At 43.9% G+C, this 21,364-nt stretch overlaps 6 protein-coding genes across 6 annotated transcripts; 2 read left to right on the plus strand and 4 right to left on the minus strand.

Annotated features, from left to right (window-relative positions):
- Positions 1-917: 917 nt before the first annotated feature.
- On the minus strand, positions 918-2,377 carry EAE97_003316 (uncharacterized protein; the record flags this gene model as incomplete). Its single annotated transcript, XM_038873828.1, has 3 exons — positions 918-1,439; positions 1,506-2,001; positions 2,079-2,377. 3 exons carry the CDS (start codon positions 2,375-2,377, stop codon positions 918-920), a joined length of 1,317 nt encoding a protein of 438 aa, XP_038735691.1.
- Positions 2,378-3,591: 1,214 nt separating this feature from the next.
- EAE97_003317 (uncharacterized protein) lies at positions 3,592-5,052 on the minus strand (the record flags this gene model as incomplete). The annotated part of the gene is made up of 1 exon (XM_038873829.1): positions 3,592-5,052. The coding sequence occupies one exon, from the start codon at positions 5,050-5,052 to the stop codon at positions 3,592-3,594; it is 1,461 nt and encodes a 486-aa protein (XP_038735692.1).
- Positions 5,053-6,748: 1,696 nt separating this feature from the next.
- On the plus strand, positions 6,749-8,233 carry EAE97_003318 (uncharacterized protein; the record flags this gene model as incomplete). Its single annotated transcript, XM_038873830.1, has 5 exons — positions 6,749-6,958; positions 7,072-7,108; positions 7,184-7,251; positions 7,332-7,741; positions 7,786-8,233. 5 exons carry the CDS (start codon positions 6,749-6,751, stop codon positions 8,231-8,233), a joined length of 1,173 nt encoding a protein of 390 aa, XP_038735693.1.
- Positions 8,234-8,744: 511 nt separating this feature from the next.
- On the plus strand, positions 8,745-9,902 carry EAE97_003319 (uncharacterized protein; the record flags this gene model as incomplete). Its single annotated transcript, XM_038873831.1, has 5 exons — positions 8,745-8,765; positions 8,833-9,072; positions 9,147-9,182; positions 9,244-9,689; positions 9,764-9,902. The coding sequence occupies 5 exons, from the start codon at positions 8,745-8,747 to the stop codon at positions 9,900-9,902; spliced, it is 882 nt and encodes a 293-aa protein (XP_038735694.1).
- Positions 9,903-13,879: 3,977 nt separating this feature from the next.
- EAE97_003320 (uncharacterized protein) lies at positions 13,880-15,268 on the minus strand (the record flags this gene model as incomplete). The annotated part of the gene is made up of 1 exon (XM_038873832.1): positions 13,880-15,268. The coding sequence occupies one exon, from the start codon at positions 15,266-15,268 to the stop codon at positions 13,880-13,882; it is 1,389 nt and encodes a 462-aa protein (XP_038735695.1).
- An 809-nt stretch (positions 15,269-16,077) lies between these two features.
- On the minus strand, positions 16,078-18,835 carry EAE97_003321 (uncharacterized protein; the record flags this gene model as incomplete). The annotated part of the gene is made up of 2 exons (XM_038873833.1): positions 16,078-17,645; positions 17,698-18,835. The coding sequence occupies 2 exons, from the start codon at positions 18,833-18,835 to the stop codon at positions 16,078-16,080; spliced, it is 2,706 nt and encodes a 901-aa protein (XP_038735696.1).
- Between the last annotated feature and the right edge of the window lie 2,529 nt (positions 18,836-21,364).

A 21,364-nucleotide genomic window follows, 5' to 3' on the forward strand; every position in this document is an offset into this window, starting at 1 on the left:
GTCTTCAAATAAAGGAGTCTCGTATCCCCAATTATGCCAGGGAAATTATCCATTACCGTATCTAGTTATCCACACGATAGCCGATGGCCAATACTTGAATATGCTCGTTGATTTATGGTCAAGGGAATTTCCACAGTTTCTCTCGACCAGAGTTGCTGCTGTAAGTCTAGAATTTTGTATCCTATGCTTCTATGGCCGTCTATTCCGCATTTTGTTCTACATTGAGGGATAAGTAGTGTTGGGAGAAGTTTTGAATTTGGAGCTAAGGGAACGGGCAGATCATCCTTGGCTTGAATGTGGTCATTGAAAAGATGATCCACGACTTTTGGAGCGTGGGTTGGGATTGAAAGAAATTTATCATTTCCCTTTTTGGTGAATGACTTTGATTGATGCAGAGGATATTCTTAAATGAAATGGTAGTTGATTGGTTAAACCGTATGTTGCCACTGCCGTTGACTAATCGAACGCCCCAGAGTTAGAGATTCAGGATCAACACGGGGGTAATATCTCAGAACGATGATGAATATCGATTTGTGAGGCAGCTGAAGGACTATCTGGTGGAAACTTCGCAGGCTCCATGGCCTAGTCGCAGGTGTGGGACAATACATAATACGAATACCGGCTCTAGGATGTTCCTTGATTAGACTTGGGTCTCAATGTCTGAGAAATCAGACTGGAAGATGCTGATATTTGACCGATGCTAGGACTAGTAGTTGATAAACGCAGAAGTCAAATTTCATGACTAGTAATGTTACACCAAAAGCCCTGCTCTTTGTTTATTTAACTTTTCGATTGATTGTTCACTATATCGATCGTTACGCGGAGTTAACGTTAGGACGTTTGAGAATTAATTTTGTTTATCTATCATGGGAATCTAAACTTTAAAAACATATCGAATTTGGAAGGTGGTATCCAATTTAAACTCGGGGCGCGGGAACGGGTAAAAAGTCCAAAATAGGCGCACTACTATCAAACCTAGAAAAGATGCGCATCTTAACGGTTGATGGAATCCAGGGAAAGATGAATTGGAAAAGCTTAGAGTACCATCTACTCATAGTTTCGAACCCAGCGTATACCCCAGAGGCCTTGCAAACGAAATTAGCACGAGGTCGCTCGGCTCGCTCATAGCTCTCAAATACTTTAACGATTTCGGATGTGCTTGGTGCCTTGTTTCTTTCGAGAAGCGTGTGTAGACCATTGACTAGACAGCACACGTCGTCGACGCAGAGATTTCCGCCCAGCCCGAGATTTGATGTTGCTTTGTGGACGGCATCACCCACGAGAACGGTTCTCCCGCCTGAATGCCACTTTGTGGCTAAGACGCCTTCTTCCATGGGTACCATGGTGGAGCCAACGAGGTTGGCCCATAGGTCGTTAAAGGTAAAGGCGGGTGTGGGGCGAAGATGTCCCCATTTCTTGATGGCTTCATCCATGTCGGCCTAGCACGAGTATCGTTAGCACTTCTGGAACATTCTCGAGTCATGGTTATGAAACACAAAACTAGCCTGTCCATATCGCGGGCTAGGATAAGGCATCTGCTTATCGTTCGCAATATAAATGGCCCAGAATATCTTTCCGTCCATTCCAGCCACAGCGATACCTCCAACACCATGCTCCGGAAAATAGGAGTTAGCAGCAACACCGTTCTCTAAGAACTGCTTCTTTGGGTCATCAACAAAGTAGTTTCGTGACGTGCATGTCAAAATTCGGAATCGGTTATCGAATCCCGCAGCCATGATCTCGGAACTCTCGGGATCAATTGTTTTGAGCAGCTTCGCCGTTTGCTGACGCACATGACTGTGCACACCGTCGGCACCCACTATAATGCTGCCTTCAATGACACTGCCTTTGTCGGTCCTCAGAGTAACTCCATTCTCGTGCTCGGTAAATGAATCCAAGCCTTCATGTTCATGAACTTTCGACTTCGAGGACTCATTGAGACCGTTGTATAGATTCTGGAGGTAGACCCTGCGGTCTATAAAATATACAGGTCGTTTTTGGCTTTGATCTGATCAGCTGACACGCATTCGCTTTTTTTTGCTCGCGGTGAACGAAAGCTGAGACGAATGTCCACTTACACCTCCTGGAGACGAATTAATTCATCTGAAGAGCAAAATAGATTGCCATCGTGATCCCAGTGCTCACGAACTCCGATCGGAATTCCAGCCTCATGAGTCGGTTTGTCTATGCCTAATTGTTCGTGAACCAGAATGGTGCAAGGAAGTAACAGAATAGACTGTCCGAGTTGTGGTGCTACTTCTCGTTTCTCGAATAATTCGAAATCGATTCCAGCGCGCTCGAGTGCATTGGCTAGCGAGAGACCTGCTACTGAACCGCCTGCAATGAGCACCTTAAACAGACGCTGCGCTTCTGTCATTTTGCTTAAATGAATGATCCTGTGGCTCGTTTCGAATTCTGGAGTGGAAAGCAGGAATACATACTTTTTGCTTTTGAGTTTGTAGTTTTTACCGCAATTCCACTTTTTCCCCTGCTAGCTTCAGAATTATGAGGACGTATGAAATATGGGGAACGATTTGACAACGCAGTCACCATTAACTTTTTTGGGTGAGTTTGCTACCGTGCATTTTTCACTAAGCATTTCAGAAAATGCTGTTGTCTAGATGTTCGAAATGCGAATAGCTTCACATGTCCACGTGTGCTGATGATCGTGTATAATTTTCATCAGCCGCGCCTGAGGCTCTTCTCTTACCTTTAAACACCTGCACCTGTATAGGGGAATTCCTCTGACCAAATGACGCACCATCAATAAATAGTGTTAAGACGGAAAACAATAAGTCTCCAACTGTGACATGACACATGTTGACAATTACATTCTGGATATGATGATCAGGGGCTTTCGCGGTGCCAGGTTTCTCTATCTATCGACTGCAGATCTTGACCAATCTTGACCGTACTTTTCCTCAGCAGTTACATGCGGCACGAATCGGACTGTTGAGATAAAAAGATCTCCCTGTGGCAACGTGGAAAGTTGAAACGGCCTCAATTGTTTCTAGTGGAGTATACGCCGGTTGGCGCTCAGCTCCTTCCTAAATCCCTGCTATAACGTCTTACATGATTATCTCCCCGGAGCGAGGTTAAGGTTACATGAGTCGTTGTATTCATTTGTTTGGATATCTCGGCTCTGCTTATTGAGGTTAGGATAATACGAAGCTAAGAGTGTCCAAAGACGCAAAATAACGTCTTTATTCGGACTTATTAATAGTAGCATACGAGCAGGATGACAGAATAGGCAATTGAAGGAGCACGTTCAAATGAAAAGTGTGAAGTTCCAGAGTTTTCGGATGAGCAGTTCCTATCTAGGACGCAGTGCACAGACTATGCGGCCGTATACCTAGCCCTGTCACATTGTGGTGGAGCAGGTTAGCTTTTCGGCGCTGTCAAACTGTCACACTTAACGCTGCTGCAGATCCACGAAAGTTCAACTCCTTGCACAACGTGGGCGAAATGTTTATACAACTAATAAGTGTAAATTCTGATTACTAAATAAGCATAGTATACTAACTACAAGCAGCTAGAAATCTACTGTGGTATCTCAAGCATTAGGATCCTCTAGACATACACATACCAGCCTCACTGGAATGGTACCTTCGTAGCATTATGAGCAAAGCGATGGAGAGTCTCATCGCGCAACAATCGCGGCCACGCTTGGTTTGATGCACTAACAAGCACTTCCATTGTTCCCTGGGGCGCGTCCGCAGGAGATGGCAAGATCACCTGGAAGCCGGCACAGACACCACCAGCGGGGAATCGCAAAGATTTGATACGATCACCGAATGTAGGACCCCATTCAATGCTGTAAAAGTCAAAATCGCTCCAGTTGCTGAATAGCACATTGCTACCAGGCATATCGAGGAATGCCGTGCCAGCGATTCTATTCACGTCGTCCGCGCGCTCTACGTAGTGCGCCATTTCATCGTAGTATGTGCTTCCACACTTATTGACACCTTGACGTATCAAACATGCGACATCAGCTAGCGGAGTATCTCTGGAAATCAATTGAGAAATTGGTAGAATTGCAGTGGTAAATCCGATGATATTACCCAGTGTATGTGGATGGATGGGCACGTGAACGCGGCGTCGTGCGTCCAAGGCGACCATTCCTATCGAGAGCTTACTGGGATCGAGGGCTGAATGATCTGGATGTTCGGCGCTCTGGATGGATTTCCAGATCAGTGCAGATAGGACGTCATTGGTGGAGACGAATTTTGGTAGTTGTTCTTGTGGGATCTTTTCCTTAAGACTAGATGATATCTTTGCTGGTGAGCACTCTTCCTTGAGCGCTCGGATGGCTTCTGGTGTAAATCGATACACGTGAGCATGGCTTTCTCCTTTCGTTAGAGCCTCGGGGAGTCCAGGAGGAGTGAAAGGTAAATGAATGAATTCTGTGTGCTCCTCTGCAAAATTGGCGCACACGTTTTTTCCGGTGCTCTGCAAGATTTTGGCTCTGTCCGCAACTTGAATCTCAACTGGTTTCTCAATAGTCAACCCCTGTGCTCGGCGTAAATCTTCAGCAAAGAGCTCGGCTAATTTCCACATGGATAGCCCATCGGCATACGAATGGAAGCACAAGTGGTTGAGCAGTAATCCACCCTTGATCAAGTTGGCTTGCATCATTTGAGTTGCTAGGCGATCGACGCCAAATTGAGGCCATTCTCCAACTCGGCCACGCATGCACAATTTTTCATCGTCCATGGCTGCATTGGGAAATCCTTGATCCTTCAACTGACTAAATGAAGGTGCTGTGCTATCGTTACGGTGATCCTTGACTACGAAATCTTCAATCTCGCCATCGCGGTAAGGTTGTAGCTTTAGCTGCCCAGCGGGCTTTAGATCGGGGTCTGCAGGCACGGCCTCAACACCGACCATTGGTGTTCGCTCTTTGAAACTACTCCATGCTGTTCGCAGCATTGATGAGATATTCTCAGCATCGTAGTCTGCTGCCAACTCGAGGCACATCATATTTCGGATCCATCCCTTGGGTCCTATAAGCTCGGAGGCAAGAAGAGGCGGTGCTTTAGATGCTGCGTCCATGGCGAGTGATTATTGGTATGTAAGAGGTTCTTTTTTGCAGAAGATTTCTTAATAGAGACTTCGATAGACGATAGACGACGAAAAAGAGGAGGAACGTGCTGTTATTTACGAAAGTTCCAGTGACAGCACTCGATTGTTTCTCATTAGCCTCTTATCACGGTATCTCCGATAGTTCAGGTTGCAAAGTCTAGATTAGCAATGTCGTACTGCAGATCAATCGGGATGTCAAACAAACGCAGATTCCGCGCAACAGCCTGTATTGTACACAAATTTTTTGCTATCAAACCCCTTCAACTCACTGAAATAAGGGCACTTTAGTATACCCGTCGATCCACTTCCCGACTTCGAGACGGATATGAATGATGAAGTCTATCCACACCTAATTTCTCGATACCCTTCATTGGGATAGTACCGAGACGAACTATCGGCGCACTAAATTTCTTGATCATCCTAATTAGGATGCTAGCCGGCCCCCACAACTTGCTTAAGACATGGTAAATGTCATTGGTGATGGAATAGACTGTGGACAATACCAAACGGGAGCTATTGCCCGATTGATCATCTATGAGCCAGTGGCGGAATGAGAATGGGGTTTCCCGCCACGTTCCCTTTCTTGAACAGAAATTGGGGATATAGTAGAGATACTCACTCCATAATCGAATGTAGGTCAAGCAAGTAAAATTGGATAAGGTTTGATGTAGCAAGGATTGCCCAGGGGTACACCAGCACGGATCGACTTCCTACCTGTATTCTGACAGCTGATGCAGGATCTCGAGAGAATTCAAGAAATTGCTCCTTTGTAGGGGATAGTGGGAAACTTAAATCCATCTTTTTCAGCGGATAGTATCGCAATTGCTGGGATGGCTGATAGGATCGACCTGTATTTGTGTTGACAAATTCATATTTGGTGATTCTTACTTCTTGTGTGAACTTTGGAAAGTCTAAAAGGAGGAAGTGTGGAGCTCTGTTGGAGAAAAAGAAAACTCCGTGACTAGACTAGTTCCAATATGGGATAGTCTAACGGTCAACTCATAACATTGTCACTGCCCCGTAGTTTCACCGGCAGTCGCTTATGGTTATGTTGCATAATATTTTAAGGGTCAACACATAAGACCAACATAAATATCAATATGAAAATAATTGTCAAACATAAAACATATCCCGAGCATATCTTACCAAGAAACAAATCGACCTAGCTGCCCAAGATCACTGCAGGTATCATGGATTAATTGTGAAACTATCGTTGGCGGGTACGCATCGCACATTGCGGATTTTTCGCGCACCACCCTGGCTCGATTCAGTTAACTGGGGCAAAGCCAAGGGATGAGGCCATTCAGAAGAAGACGCTCACTGTCTTGTGGGCCCAATCCTTCTATTGATCTCTGATCAAGGGTGGGGTGGGAGATTGCATCAACAGATGGTAGAAGTTTGAGACGTTGTCAGCACAAGCAGAACTACCGATGGCAATCCTGTAAAAATCGCATCTTCTCAAAATACAAATCCCTACATACCTGGTATGCCCAGAGGTGAGAATTTTCACCACGAGTCTCCAGGAAATGATCAGCGGGACCTTCACCTGCATATAACCATCGCAGGAATTCCGGTCTAATGGGACCGTCAACTTTTATGTTAAAATCGCTTTATGGGGGAAAATTGACTTTTACATTAATTGTTGGTCAAATCAATTTATATTACTATGTCGGGAGTTGATCACTCCATCCAACTCGTTTTCGGGCCGCCTCCTGCTGGTGTTGATTTAAATGAAAGCATAACGGCGTCATATGACATCGTGTCTTGTGTGGTGCTCGGAATAGCAGCTGCAGCAGTATGCTTGCGTTTTTATGTCCGAACTATGCGTGGAGCGAACAGTTTGGCTATCGATGACTGGTTTGTTGTCTTAGGACTTGTAAGTCCAGCTCTTTCTCTAATCGCGATGACTTCCTTTTGCATCTTTCACGATAGCCGTTATACCCCGGACAAGAAAATGAATACACAGTTTCTAACGTAAGGCTTTGATAGATCTGTACCTGTGCTCTCGTGGCGACAACACTTATTGGTAGGTACTCCCGAACTTAGCAGCGACATTCTAGCTATACCTGAGAATTTAGACTGACGTTTTCTACTCGAAAAGCTGGAGCATATGGATCGGGTAAACATGTGTGGTCGACGACATTACCGCGGCTCATGGTGTTGCTGAAGGTATGTTTTAACGATGCGACACTTCGCATTGAGTCTTCATCATCAAGTGTTGTGCTCTTCTTTCTAACGCAGATGCATAGGTTGTATTTGCCGAGCCCTGGGTCTACGCTGCATCCGTAACATCAACTAAGATCAGTATCTTGCTCCTCTACCGGCGATTGTTCTACACAGGCGAAGGCAACATGCTAGTTATTAACCGCATCTTTACTATAATGTACTGGGTTGCCACAACCTTTACCTGCGCCTATCCCATTATTATGTGGATCGTAATGGCAGCCGCCTGTCGCCCATTGAATTTTTTCTGGATGCGATACGCCGGCGCGACAGAAGGAAAGTGCATTGATACTTTGATGTTTTTTCTGGTCTTTGGAATTGTTAACATGATCAATGATGTTATCATCTTGATCGTCCCAATTCCTCGTATTTTGAAACTCCACATGAACAAACGCAAGAAGGCTTCTGTCGCGGGTATAATGTTGCTTGGTAGCTTGTAAGTACTCTCCAGTATTTACCCGTCCGTGCTAACCCGTCTAGTGTCTGTGTTGCCAGTATAGTACGCATCTACTACCTCACGCTTCTGACCACCGCAGTCGACATAACATTCATCCTTGGGCCTGCTTTCGGATGGTCCAGCTTAGAGCCCTCGGTCGCAATTATCGGCGCTTGTCTACCAACATATGCGCCTCTCTTCCGCGGTATTCACAACAAGGGCTCCAATACCGGGACCAGTCAAAAGGGCTCCCACCATATAAATCTGAGCCAGACACCGAATTTTCTCAAGCAGCAGTCGCACTTTCGCATTGAGGAGTCAGATGAAGTCGAGCTGACGAACAAGAAAAGCTATTTCCAGAGCACGGGGGGAAGTCGTGATGGTGAGGGAAGTATAGAGAGTGAGGATGGGGCGAGGTCATCAAGTGATGCGAGGGGAATCACCGTCACTTCGCAAGTCCAGGTGGTGAGGGATGTGGCGAACGTAGTATGAATGTGTTAATAGGCCTGAGCTCCCTTAAAACTTTATAATATAATATGTCTTTTTTCTTCTCAGCAGTTGATGTGTATTGGTATGTAGCTTGGCATTTTCTCCAGTGATCGGGTTGCCAAAATGCTCAAGCTCTGGTCACGTGGGTACACCTAAGGGGCCCAAGCTCTTACTGTCGACCAAACACGATGCTTTCTGCAAAGATATTGAGATTCTGCTCTTAGAGATATTCAGGTTGGAACGATGAACAATGAACCGTTGATGTTGTAATCCAATATGAGTGATATATAAAGAATTAATACCCCAATTCGATTTGAGTACATTAGAAAAGAGGGCGCGACCGCACGCGGGCAATGCGCTCTAGAACAGGGTGGGGAAGCGAACTAACCTCGGTGCTTGAGCGACTGCGGAGAGTTCTAATCTGTTGCTATCTTATCGTCATTGTGAACCTCGCAGCTAGAATACCTCCAGTTCCTTCAATTTGCTTCATTCACTATCATCCAATTGCTACACGATGTCAACACCTTCATTCTCCGTGAGTCTGATTTTACTCTACACACGCAGGCCCTGGATCATTTTACAGTACTAACACCTTGCTCCAGCGACTTGTCCGCTTCTTAGCCAAAAACGGCCGCACATACTATGGAGACGCCATTCTACCCAAAGGAGTCTCAGACATCGCGAAAGCTACTCAGGCCAAAGTAATTACGGGTAAAATATTTGGGAAGCACGAGGTTACAGATCAAGTACAAGATATTCGGCTCTTACTGGCACCTTTAGCAAATGAGGATGTTAAGACTGTGAGGTGCTTGGGATTGAACTATGAGCAGCACGCTAAAGAGGTAGGTAGTCTTGGCTATGGATATTGAAGGGAATGATTGAGATAGGACTATGGTGCTAAATTGGATGATTGCAGTCAAATATGCCAATTCCGAAATTTCCGATTCTGTTTGTAGGTCCATTATTTTTATCACCCTTCACCTTAGATCTCGTTGGCGATTGACATTTATGAGTTCAAACCCATCACATCTCTTTCCGGTCCTACTGATCCCATTCCCATTCATCCAATGGCTCAAGAAGGCACAGGTCTTGACTACGAATGCGAACTTGTTGCTGTCATTGGGAAGTCCTGCTCCAATGTACCAGAATCCAAGGCTTTGGATTATGTTCTAGGTTATGCCGTAGGCGACGATGTATCGCATCGAGAATGGCAACTTCAACGCGGTGGTGGTCAATGGGCGCTCGGAAAAGGATTCGATGGATGGGCTCCTTACGGTCCGGGAATTGTCTCCAGTCAATTAATCAAAGATCCGCAAACCCTTACGATCTTTACAAAATTGAATGGGAAGACAGTACAAGAAAGTAGTACGAAGGATATGATTTTCAGTGTGGCCAAAACCATTGCCTTTTTGAGTCAGGGAACTACATTGCTACCCGGTGATCTGATTTTTACTGGAACGTGAGTTGTTTCTGCATTTTGCTTCATTCCTATGCTGTGATTTTAAGGAGAATACGATGCTGATAAATGTCTAGTCCACAAGGTGTAGGAATGGGAAGAAACCCACAGGTCTGGTTGAAGGATGGTGATGTCGTTGAGGTTGGTCTCGAAGGTGTAGGCAGTTGCATCAACAAGGTTGAGTTTATCCAGGCCAACGAGAAGGCGAAGTTATAGATTATTCAAACATAGAGTGCTGTAACGTAATGTGGTTGAATATCAACAAAATACCTGCATTTTAGGAGCCCTCATGATTTCCACCGCGCCACTTTACTGTCGCTTAAAATTCCTACCCTTTATGGACAATTATGGTTTATGTCGTTTGGACCTGATTGACTGAATGAAATGCACTCGATTTCATATCACCATCTAGTAGTAGCGAGGTGGTAACGAAAGCGGTAGGCTCCCATCCAGGGGCTCTTGCAACTTGGTGAATATATGTCTAGACCTCTGAATTTGTGCCAACTCTAGCAGTGAATTTGGAACATGTAGATCTTCGATTCTGGCAGCCTTGCTTCCAGGTTCTCTTGATAGTTGTGATGCTACTAAATTGCGCGTCAAACATATCGAATCTCAGCTGTCGTTGAAGTATCAGTAAGGAGATTGGAACATTTTCCATCTATGTACTCTTGCATACTATTATAATTCAGCGGAAGCCAAACACCCAACAATTGAGACTGATTTAATGATCAAATTGCATTCGATACTTCAAACCATCTGAACCTTAGAGTTAAATCTAGAAGTTGAGAGTCTCTGATTATCAGTTCTCTGCTGGAAGCTCCGCACTCATCTCATCTTCTCGAATAGCTTAACGTCCACACCCTCAGCAAAGAACCATGTCCCAAGTCTCGCAATTCATCTGCAACTCAAAATCTTTGAACAATTGCCCAACAGTGCTTCTAGGGCGACCTCGATCTCATAGTACTACTGGAAGTATCCCGAGAATAAGATAAAGGCTAGAAAAGCCATCAATTTCTCCTTTACAAAGTCTCCACTGGCTAGTCTATGGCGAATGAGTGACAAGTGTAACATATTATAACAATAGTTGGACCTCCAAACCTCCATTCTGTTTGTAGTGATGAACAATTTGCTTGTTGAAAGATACAACGCAGCCTCTACTCATGGAGCTTGAGGCATGTGATCTGATCCCACTAGGGATATTGTCTTCAAAGGTAGCGAATTCTGAAATGATGGGGAACGAAGCCTCTATGAATGCCAGCTACAGAAAAATCATGACAGAGCATCCAACGAGTCCAATGGGTACGAATCTTCACCCGTTATTCCTAGCACGTTCAGGTCAATTGCTTCAGAGAGACGCAATGCATCCCTTGCGCCCGAATGAATATATACGCCCCAATGTCAGAGAACAGGAAGGACAATACCCCACCCACAAATGCGGAATCCCTCCAACAACAACGGAGCATTATCATAAGTTGAAAGAATTCAATGTCCTGCATGTACAATGGCTAGCATTAGCAATCAAGAGAGACATAGGTATTTCTTGATCCCATAGTCTTGATACGATAGTGACTATAACGAAAGCCTCCGTACACGCATAATAACACAACAATCAGCACTTTCCTCTCGGCAACGAATGAAAGATTCATTAGCAAAGTCTCAACTTCGATCTACGACGTTGATAGATTCGCAATTCAACACATCGAAATCGTCTAGTTGAACAATGGCAACGAGAATTCCAAATACAGACATAGAATAGAACCTAGTATCACCAAAAAAACAATTCAAATCATTAACTCTTATGGTTAGTGTCAGAGTCACGACTCAATGTGCTGCCAGCACTTTGTCAATACACATTACATTCAACAACTAGCTCGGCTATTCCCACAGCCTACTCTTTGGCGAGAACCGCAGAGGTAATGAAAAGAACCAGAAGTGAAGAATCCTCTCAAAAAGGAGTATTAGGATATTCTCCCTACGATTTGAAACAGTGTTGGAGTGATTTAAGAATCAATGATGGCGTGTGTTCTACTGATTGCCTGTTTGGTGTAGATAGGTGCCTCACCATAAGCTCCATGACTCGCGAAAGTGTTATGTGGGAGATGATAATACTATAATGCAAACTTTGTCGAGATTTTTGAGTTCGGAACGGAAGTCTCATTGTTGCCTTAAAATTGAGATATTAATTGCCTGCCGTTCATGTGCAATGAATCGGTCTCTATTTTCACGGTTTCAATATATTTGAGTTCGATGGCCTTCAGTTACTTGTTAACTTGTAGGATGAGTCCTATCTCCAAACTCCAAGTTTTTAGTATAGTATGAAAATGTAAATGTACATCCGTTTTTGGATGGACGGAGTCTCTGACCAACATCATGTTTTCTGCTCCAGGGGCAACCCATACCATGATCATCATACTCACCCTTTTGAAAGTGAGCAGCATGACTTGGGAATTGATATTGGGTCTAGATACCTGTCCACTTTTTTCTCATGTGATAATGGAGATGTCTTCATCAACCAGTATGAATTCAGACATTGACTACCTATGAACACCTAAGAATACCTACTCTGATGCAAAGAGTTTTGCACCGAGTGGAAGATTTCCTGTTGCTTTCAGCACGCCTAAAATGCAAAAATTGTATATATGAACTGGAGCAACTAGCTCTAGTCAGGATACCTATCTTTGTTTCCGCCGAGCTTCATTGCACATACAGTCTAACCAATAAACTCCTCCTCTACTCGCTAGTACTTTCTGTCTCTACTGCATCCAGGCACACAGAGGGCGTAAACGTCACCACTAATTCCGCCAATTACGCAATAGTCACAAACCCATCATTCCAATAACCGAAACATAGAAAACTAACAACCAGGTGCTGAAATTACATAACACCAAAGCCCACTCCGCTCCCGCAAGCCTTTCACACGCATACAATCTACAAACCAATCGCAAAGAAACAACAAAGATCACACCGCCGGAAACATACATGCATCCTGCACATATGCATCCCATCTCATCACATCTCATCCAAACCAAGCATGTAATCGCAGAACAATCTTGCATCCATCCAAACATCTCCACAAGTTCAGCTGCGTTGTGATGCGGCTCGGAAATTTCAAGGAACCGTTCAGATCTGACAAGGGTTCATCTCGATCTCAAGCTTACCAAGACCCCCACCCCACCCCCCAGCCCTACCTAGTAAGCCCTAGACCCGAATACGAAAATATGCAAGATTCAAAAAAAGGTATTAATCGCGAATCGCGATTTGCGCCCGATGCTATGCTCAAAACCCAACAGAATGGATAATACATTACACAGCGTTGCAGATAAAAAAGCAAAAGTATTCTGCTCTCGGCCAATTATCCTTATCGTACATGGATCGCTCAACTTTCTCCTAAAATGACAGAAGATCGGAGAAATCAGCTTGCCTTTTCCAGATTGTAATATTGTATGTTTTCTTTTTGCAGATTTATATTCCCAAAAAGGAAAAGAAAAAGCAAAGGTACGTCAGACCGGCCCTGGTCTTGTAGATTAGATCGGTCTAAACGGCGCGGAGATATCTTGTATAGATCTTGCTTACTAGACACTGCATGCATGTCAGAATGCAGTTTCGCTTTTAGGTGAGATGTGATAGCGAGGTATGGGGCTGGCTGGACACGCCCAACCAATTCTCACAATTTGGTGATCAGGAGATAGACAGGTCATTGAATTCATGGAGTATGAATAGTTGAAACGAGAGTGACAATAAATTAGATGGGTTTGAATAGTTATGTTGAGAGTGAAGATAGTACATCCACACATGCGAGATACATGGAATAAAATGTTGAGAGATTCGTGGGGTTGAGTGGGATGGGACGAACAGAAAGTTATCATTAGGTCATGTGTAGGGCACTACCTTCTACTAGACCAAAGGAAACATATTATGTCCATCGATTTGTAAAGCGGACTGATACGGGTGAGCACTTGTTCTGAATAATGAATCTTCGCATTCAGGTAATGAAAATAAAACCATGCATTCAACTCCAATCCCAGTCGCTCGTATGCACATGTTTTTGAGGTCTTGTTGCCAAACTATAGTACACATTGATCTCCAAAGATCTAGAACACGCAACACATCATTCTCTTACAATTTGAATTTGTAGCGTGGTATCATGCAGTTATCCATGATTCGTAGAAGCCATTAGGCGATATCGTACATCATCATAGCTCCTCTCTACCCTCCGTTTCTGTGAAGTTGTAATGTGGTCTTCTCCAATCCAACGGATCTCCTCCTGGCAAACAAACTCCCAACCTCCAGAAGTAATCTCTATGTGCGAAGAACAGCTGCCAGAATTTGCATCTCGTTGGAATGGGAAGCTTGGGCCATCGCTTTTGAATTCTCTCCATTTCCCCATCTGCCCCGGCTTTGTCATCAGCCTCTCTCATATCCCATTTTACATTTCGTATTTCATCCAGAAAGTCCACAGGGATTATGGAGGATATATCTTCCCCTTGAAACCACAGGCCATCCCCATCACTCCCCGTAATACAGTTATTATCCTCGTCACCGTAACAAAGATGAATATCTTGAGCTTCAGGTTGCAAGTTCCCTTTTTCTATGTATATTTCGCCAGCGTGGCTTCTGTATCCCCATTCCTTCAAAGGGAGAAGGGGTACTGGATCTCCTACATGCGTCACTCTTCTATACCTCCTGTCCATACCGTTGCGAACTCCTTTATTCAGCCCGAATACCCTATCAATGAAGTCCATCAGTCCATGGTTTCCAACCATCGGCTCTCCAAAAGTCGTAATGATTGTTCTCCATCCATTTCCTTCGAGTTCCAGTGCAGCAAGAGCGGCAATTGCCCCACCAAGTGAATGCCCTACCAAATGCAGCTGGTATTCTGGATATTTCTGTCTCAGGACGTTGAGATGAGGTAGGATGAATTGCCGAGTATTGATCCACGAAGTATAGAAGCCTGTATGAACTGTGCAATTCGTACACATTCTAATTGTCCCTCCCAACTTCTGATTCGACGCCGTCGACTTCAATGTGTGCTTCCATCCGAAAGGCCAATATCGAGGAATGTGGTCGAGAAAACTTTGTACAGTATATTTTTCGGAAGTCTCAGTAGAGGTATCCTGAGTCTCAGGCTCATCGGGGTCCTCAGGATAAGGTATGTATTCTTGCGGCACCGTACTCAAATCTGCAATTGTATTCGCAATAGAATAAGTACCTCTAAAGGCCACGATTATCCTGCCCTTCCTCTCATCCCTCACGCCCTGCAATCCGTGATCTAATACAATATATCCAGAACTGTCGCTTTTCGCCACCCCAGTATTGAATGTATCAACCAGCTCGTACCCCGGGAATTCATCACAGCGACTGGCACAATTAAATGGCTTTGAAATACCGCTTGTGCCAACGCAGTAGGATATGTCGACTAGGCGGGCTAGTTCTTCTAGGGAGTGGAAGAGAGGCAGCGATATTATGGATTGGTCGTACGTCGAGGAGTATTGCGAAGGGCTGGACGCTGGATGTGCAAAGGCAGAGAAGGCTAACTGCCAGAGGGTGATGGTTATTATGGTATTGATGCTAAGAAAGCGCATCTTGTGTTGCGGTATATTACATGTTCGAATTCGATGAATTGATCGTAGGAAGGAGATACTAAATATTAGAATGAAAGGGAAAGGCGGTGTTGTTGAGAGTCTTTGAATGTCGCAGAGTTGGTCTCGTGGTGTTTGTTGATGATTGTAGCGCCATTATTCCAGGCTAGTGGAGTTCTACCGAATGTTGGATTACCCCAGATTTTCTTCAAAACAGTCAAGAGCTAGCATTAATACCCCTTACTTATTAATTCAATGGCTTCATTCTCATGCTATTATTGTTCATTATGTTCTCTTTTAGACTGCTTATTATTTTTATGAAATTATCCATGAATATATTTGTTTTCATTGACTAATTTAGACAGATAGACAGATAAATAGATAGATAATCATATATTCGATATATAACGAGCGAATACTCATCCAGGAGTAACAGTAGCTCTAATTCAATAAATCCTCTGTAATTAATAGCACTATTGTCATGGCCCTATTCTCCCAGATATTTTCCCATCCATTAATTCATACATAAGCCTTGCATGTACCTGTTCCCTATTCCTGTTAGAGATGTCCATATCTCATAGCCAGTCTGAACTCCTATCCTGATCATGATAATAAGCCCTTCGAGGTCCATTTAGACATCTGAAAACGCCGTGATGCCCCGATGAATGCTCCTAAGCCCAGCCAATTTTCGTCCCAAAGACCCCTAATATTTTGACATGTACTATACGCCATAAACCCATAGCCCGCCGAGTCGTCCGAATCCTAAACCCGCCATGCAAAATACATAAAGAGAAGAGAAAGAAAATAAACGCTCATGATTCTGAACAGCAGAACCCTTGTTGAAAATTGCCGATGATGAGTTTCTCCATATCAATAACTCTATACGGCTTTGCTAGGAAACTTTGCATGCCCGCTTCCTTCGCCCTCATTGAACAATCGTCTGTTATATCGGCGGTAACCGCGACGATAGTGGCAGTCTCTCCATGAGCTTCTGCCAATTTGGTTATTTCTTTTGTAGCTTCGTAGCCATCCATGTTCGGCATCCATATATCCATTAATATTATATCATATCGACCAGATGGCTTTGACAACGAGGCTTGGTAAGAACGAACGGCATCTGCTCCATCAAATGCAAGTGTAATGTTATCTTCAGAATAGCCGAGTCTGCTGAGAGCTGTAAAAGCGAATTTTCGATTAATTACGTTGTCTTCTGCAACGAGGAAGTTTAGAGGATAGTCTTTGGCAAGATTGGCGTTGGGAGTTGCTCGTCGGCGTGCAGTCTTCGCTGAGGCTGTTGCATAAGGCGATATAACAGCATCCCGAGTAATTCGAGGATGACTAGGTGATGAGCCCACAAGTGGAGTTACAGCCCTTTTCATATCCAGTACCGAGATTGGAAGACGTATCAGGAATTCCGATCCTTTTAATGGACCTTCTGTTGCAGATCTTTCCAGTGTGACATCACCACCAAGGTTCTTCCTCACATGAGCTTTCGCGTTGAACAGGCTAAGTCCTAGACCATCTTTCGCACGACTGATTGATGCATTTTGTTGGAAATGAGGTTGAAATAAACGACATCTTGATTCCTCGGTGATACCGCATCCTGTATCAACCACCCATATCTCAATCATGTGCCCCGTGTTGTTGAGTTTGACCGTTATTGTAATGCTACCCCCATCAGTAAATTTGATTGCATTGTCGATGATTTTTGAGATTGAGAATTGCAAATGCTGCTCTTCAGTAAGGATAGCTTCGGGAACATCGGGCTGGATCACTAGTTCGATCGAGCATTCTTGGATTTCGCCTCTTGATCCTTGTGTTTTTAGTTCAATTATCTCGCCAAATTCCGTTGCGGTATGGTGCTCGCTAGTTGGATAATCGGTCTTGAGGGAATCACTAATAAGGTTTCGCATGAACTCGCGGGTAACAACTCGTTGATGACCAGGATTCACGGAAGCTGGAGATGTAAGTGGGCTAGGGTTTGAATCGAAAGGAAACTCGTTCGACTTCATCTCTATCTCTGAAGTCGTGGTGGTGGTGGATCGAATGGGCATCTCGGGGCTAGAGCATGCCGTGGAAACTATGGCGGAATCGACATCGAGTAAATGCTGTGATATTTCTTCCTCTGGCAAAGTGAACATACGCTTCGGAGGAGATCCTAAATTGAGCTCGAGGTCTTCGGAACGATTTCTCTTCTTTAGATTTGGAGATGAAAATGCCTCTCGTAATTGTCCATCGGTTGGTGGAGAATAATTTTGCATTGGTGCAAAAGATTTTGTTCCGTCGTCTTCAGGCGTTAGGGGAACATCAGGCATCTGCATATTGAGATCGTATGCGTGGACAACATTATCGGCTGCTTCTATCGCCCTTCTAGAGCTTTCTGTGTAAGATGAGTATCAGATAAAGTAACCTTAAGGATGGGGTTTATTTACCTTGCACGATCTCAATATTGGCCTTGAGATCGGCAAAAACAGCTCGAGCCCGCTCATTCTGTTGATTCGCGATAGCATCAAGTACTGTTGAGTACATGATATCAAGCATTCCAACAACTCCTTGCATTGGCGTCCTTAACTCGTGCGACAGACTGCGAGCATACGGTTTTAGTGACTGCGAAGCGGTGATAGCAGAAAGAGGTATGATCTGTTCTGCAGCGCATTCCGGAAGGTTGCCATCTTTAGCAAAGCCGCGGCCCTCTACTATACGTTGGAGAATCAAGTCTTCAAGAGAATGCATGAACATTTCTATGAAGCTCCAACTGAGCTTCCTTCTTTTTGCACCGTCCTCAGACCATATCAATGCAAAGTGTGCAAAAGATTTGTCTTCCATAGTTAATGGCACACCAATGAAGGCCTCCGATTGGCCCCATGGCATGATGTTTGGGTTGTTAGGTGTTACCTCCTTCATTCTCTCGGGTACAATGACCACCTTATCGTACTTCATATAAGCGCAAGGTGTACCAAAGGCTGTATACTTATAATCTCTTTCAAGGTTAGGTTCCTCATCCCCGTTTTTTGTGTAGAAAGCAACACCCATTAAACACGAGCCTTCTTCCCCAAGTTCCGGGAGTTCGACAGCGGTATCCTGATCATCCACCAACATTCGTTTAGCAACCAATCCGCATTGAGCTCCTGTTATATCGCACATTTCCTGCATCAGCACTTTCCAGAAGTCATAGGTGTCAGCCTTACGAAGCTGAGACTTCAATTTCACCAGGCGTTCCGAAGCGTTACTCTCCGCCGCAGGGAAGTATCGACTCAAGATCTCTGTAAAGCCTTCATCTCCACTATGCAGTATAGAATCCTCGGAGAAATTCGGCAAGCACAGTGTTTGTCTGTCAATAAGATTGTGTGGTGCTTGTGTCCTCGATTCCATTACACTCGTCATTTCCTCCCCCGTCCTCTTGAGGAACCGATCTTTTACCGGGGGCCTGGTAGGAAACCGTCTCGCCCTTTGACGTTGGGGTCTGTATATTCTCGAAGCGAATGACTTTCCCTCAGAACGCTCACTATGAAAACGCGGTTCTGGCATTCCACTATGTTGTTCAGGTGTGGGTATGAGTGCATCAAGCATTTAGTCAGGACACTCGCGAGTTGCCTGCCTTAGCCAGATGATCGAACCGAAAGGTCGTTGTCGACAATACACAATGGGCTTGGTAAGAGGTGTGTTTTCGAAAGAGCACAAAGTTGCCAAAGTACTCGTATGAGATTGGCACCTCATCCAACAGTGGGGCTTTCTCTATTGATCGACGAGAAAATAATGGATGAGCAAGTGACAAGTTAATTGACGGTATGGAAACCCCGGTAAATAGAAGTATGAAATTATGCGCGAACTGATTCTAGACTTCTGCTCGATGACAGAAGGTTAGAAATATTCTAACTGAAATTCTGATGATGGTTGAGGGGGGAGAGCTTGTAATTGGGACGAGCGAACGAATAGAGGGTCTAGAGGGCTGGAGAGTCTGGATGCAAAAAGTTTAAACAAACATTGAAACTTGTAAATGGACTGGATGAGTCTAGGTCGGGTTACTGGCAGTTACCGCACTGGGGCCTGTCGTAGTGGACACTGTTAATCAAAGAGCATCGAATTGATTTCCGGAGCATATAACTTCGACATCAAAATAACCTTTGGCGGGGAGGTTGAGTTAGGTTGAGAGCAGACATACGATAGATACTCTTGCCGTGATATGACAGGTAAACACCGTATAATAAATCTAAATGATATACTCTGGAAATCAACAATAATTAGAATTGAAAAGAAAATAGGAATAAATTTACAAGGCTCAGACTTCAGAGAAGTGAAATCTAGAGTGAAAGTAGTAAGAGTAGTGAGTGAGCCGAGAAACAGTATGAATAGTGGAAATAGTAAGTAATAGGTCGTGAGGATAGTGAAAACTCAGGGTAGTGTGGGTAGCAAAGTGATTAAGATGAAGATGAAGTTCTGGGAGCTATGCGTGGAGAATCGAGATACGCTTCTTGGTCTAGAGATTCTTTGGGAAAGATCTAGCCAGGTCTAATTCGAAATTTTGTGGAGCGGCGTGGAGCGGGTAGTCACTGGATAAGCAAGCCTGGTGAAGATCTCTCTACTCCTTGCGTAAGGACTATGATGACTAATTAATGTTCATAATCGAAATGTTCTCCATAGTAGCTTGATTCTTGAGTGTTTGATATTCCCAAAATACTAATCCGGTGCCGATATCCGTACATTCCGTATGCTGTAGAGAAAGTAGTAAGTATCAAGTAAGTATTAGTGTGAGAATCCATATCGAGAGCAGTAGCTCCGATGTCAACGGTCGTAGCTCAGGTACATTGAACAGTATCTAGATTATCGGGATCGGTAGTATGAGATCAACTTTTGCTCTCCGCGATTAGCTTTAAGATAAAAATATAAAGCTTCCTTTTTTCCCCAATAGGCTACTCTGTACGACAAATGCGGAGTATGAATATCCGATATCCGACCCTTCTCCGTTTGATCAACTCGCTGCGTCTCACTCTTGAGTTTTGTCAAGAAGTGTCATCATTCCCTACTCGTGCATGAATGTCTATGTACTGGTTCATCGTCTTACCCCCATTGTTCAATGCCTATTCACGTATTCCCCTCTTCAGTACGAAGTACACGATGTCGAATTCAGTGTGGAACGAAAGACTTTACAATTTTTAACCGCGGATTTTAATAAGATCAACAATGGTCCATCCTAACTACTGATTTTCAGCTCCAAATATGAAGTTGGAGAATTGAAAATCCTTCTTTGATTGGCCAATTATTCTATCAAAGTGCCGCGAGTAGTCTGTTTGCATCATGTTAATCCATTACCCAGTACATCATGGTAAGACATCTAGAACGATCTTTTTTGGAATTAGCCCTTAACTCAAAGAGTTATGATTTGCTAAGTTACACCATCATCGGTACACCCAGCAAATAAATTCTCCACCATATTTTGATACTTTCTCCTGTTCTAGATTTAAAGCTTCACGTACTGAATTCTCCGAAGCAAGAATATACTGATTGTTCAAAGAAATCAAATGGATTGACTATTAGTACACTAATATGTATGAGCTCATATCTGGGAATGAAGAAAAAAAAACTAATCGTTACTCGAGGAACAAAAGGATTCTGGTTTTATAACGAAAGATTTTCGAGAATACGAGAGCATCACAAAATGAAGGGGTACAGGCGAACGGATTAAGCTCCTAAAGAAACTCACAATCTCCTTGCCACTTTTACGAACCTTCAAGACGTTATCATTCTGTCAACCACTACATGAGCTCCGCTATATTCTTCAATCTATCTAAGTAGATGTTATTCACGATGTATTACGTCAATGAGAGAGTATCGCTCATACATTTTCATAACTTTCTTCAGTGTCTTGGCATAGTCATAGAGTTCTTCGGTTTCTATATTAGACATTTTTCATTCATCCCCATTAAAGAGACGCGCAGAAAATGCCTAGTATCATCAAAGACAATATTGCATCAATCTTCAGACAACATTCCTACGTCGTCAGCAAGTGTCAGTACTGTAGCGGTAACACTAGGCGCCAAAACGCCTCTTCCATTGTGTATATTTCTTACAATCAAAGATCAAGAATTCGATTGTTATACC

This window comes from Botrytis byssoidea, assembly GCF_014898295.1.
Source record: "Botrytis byssoidea strain MUCL 94 chromosome Unknown BBYS_005, whole genome shotgun sequence".
NCBI lineage: Eukaryota > Fungi > Ascomycota > Leotiomycetes > Helotiales > Sclerotiniaceae > Botrytis > Botrytis byssoidea.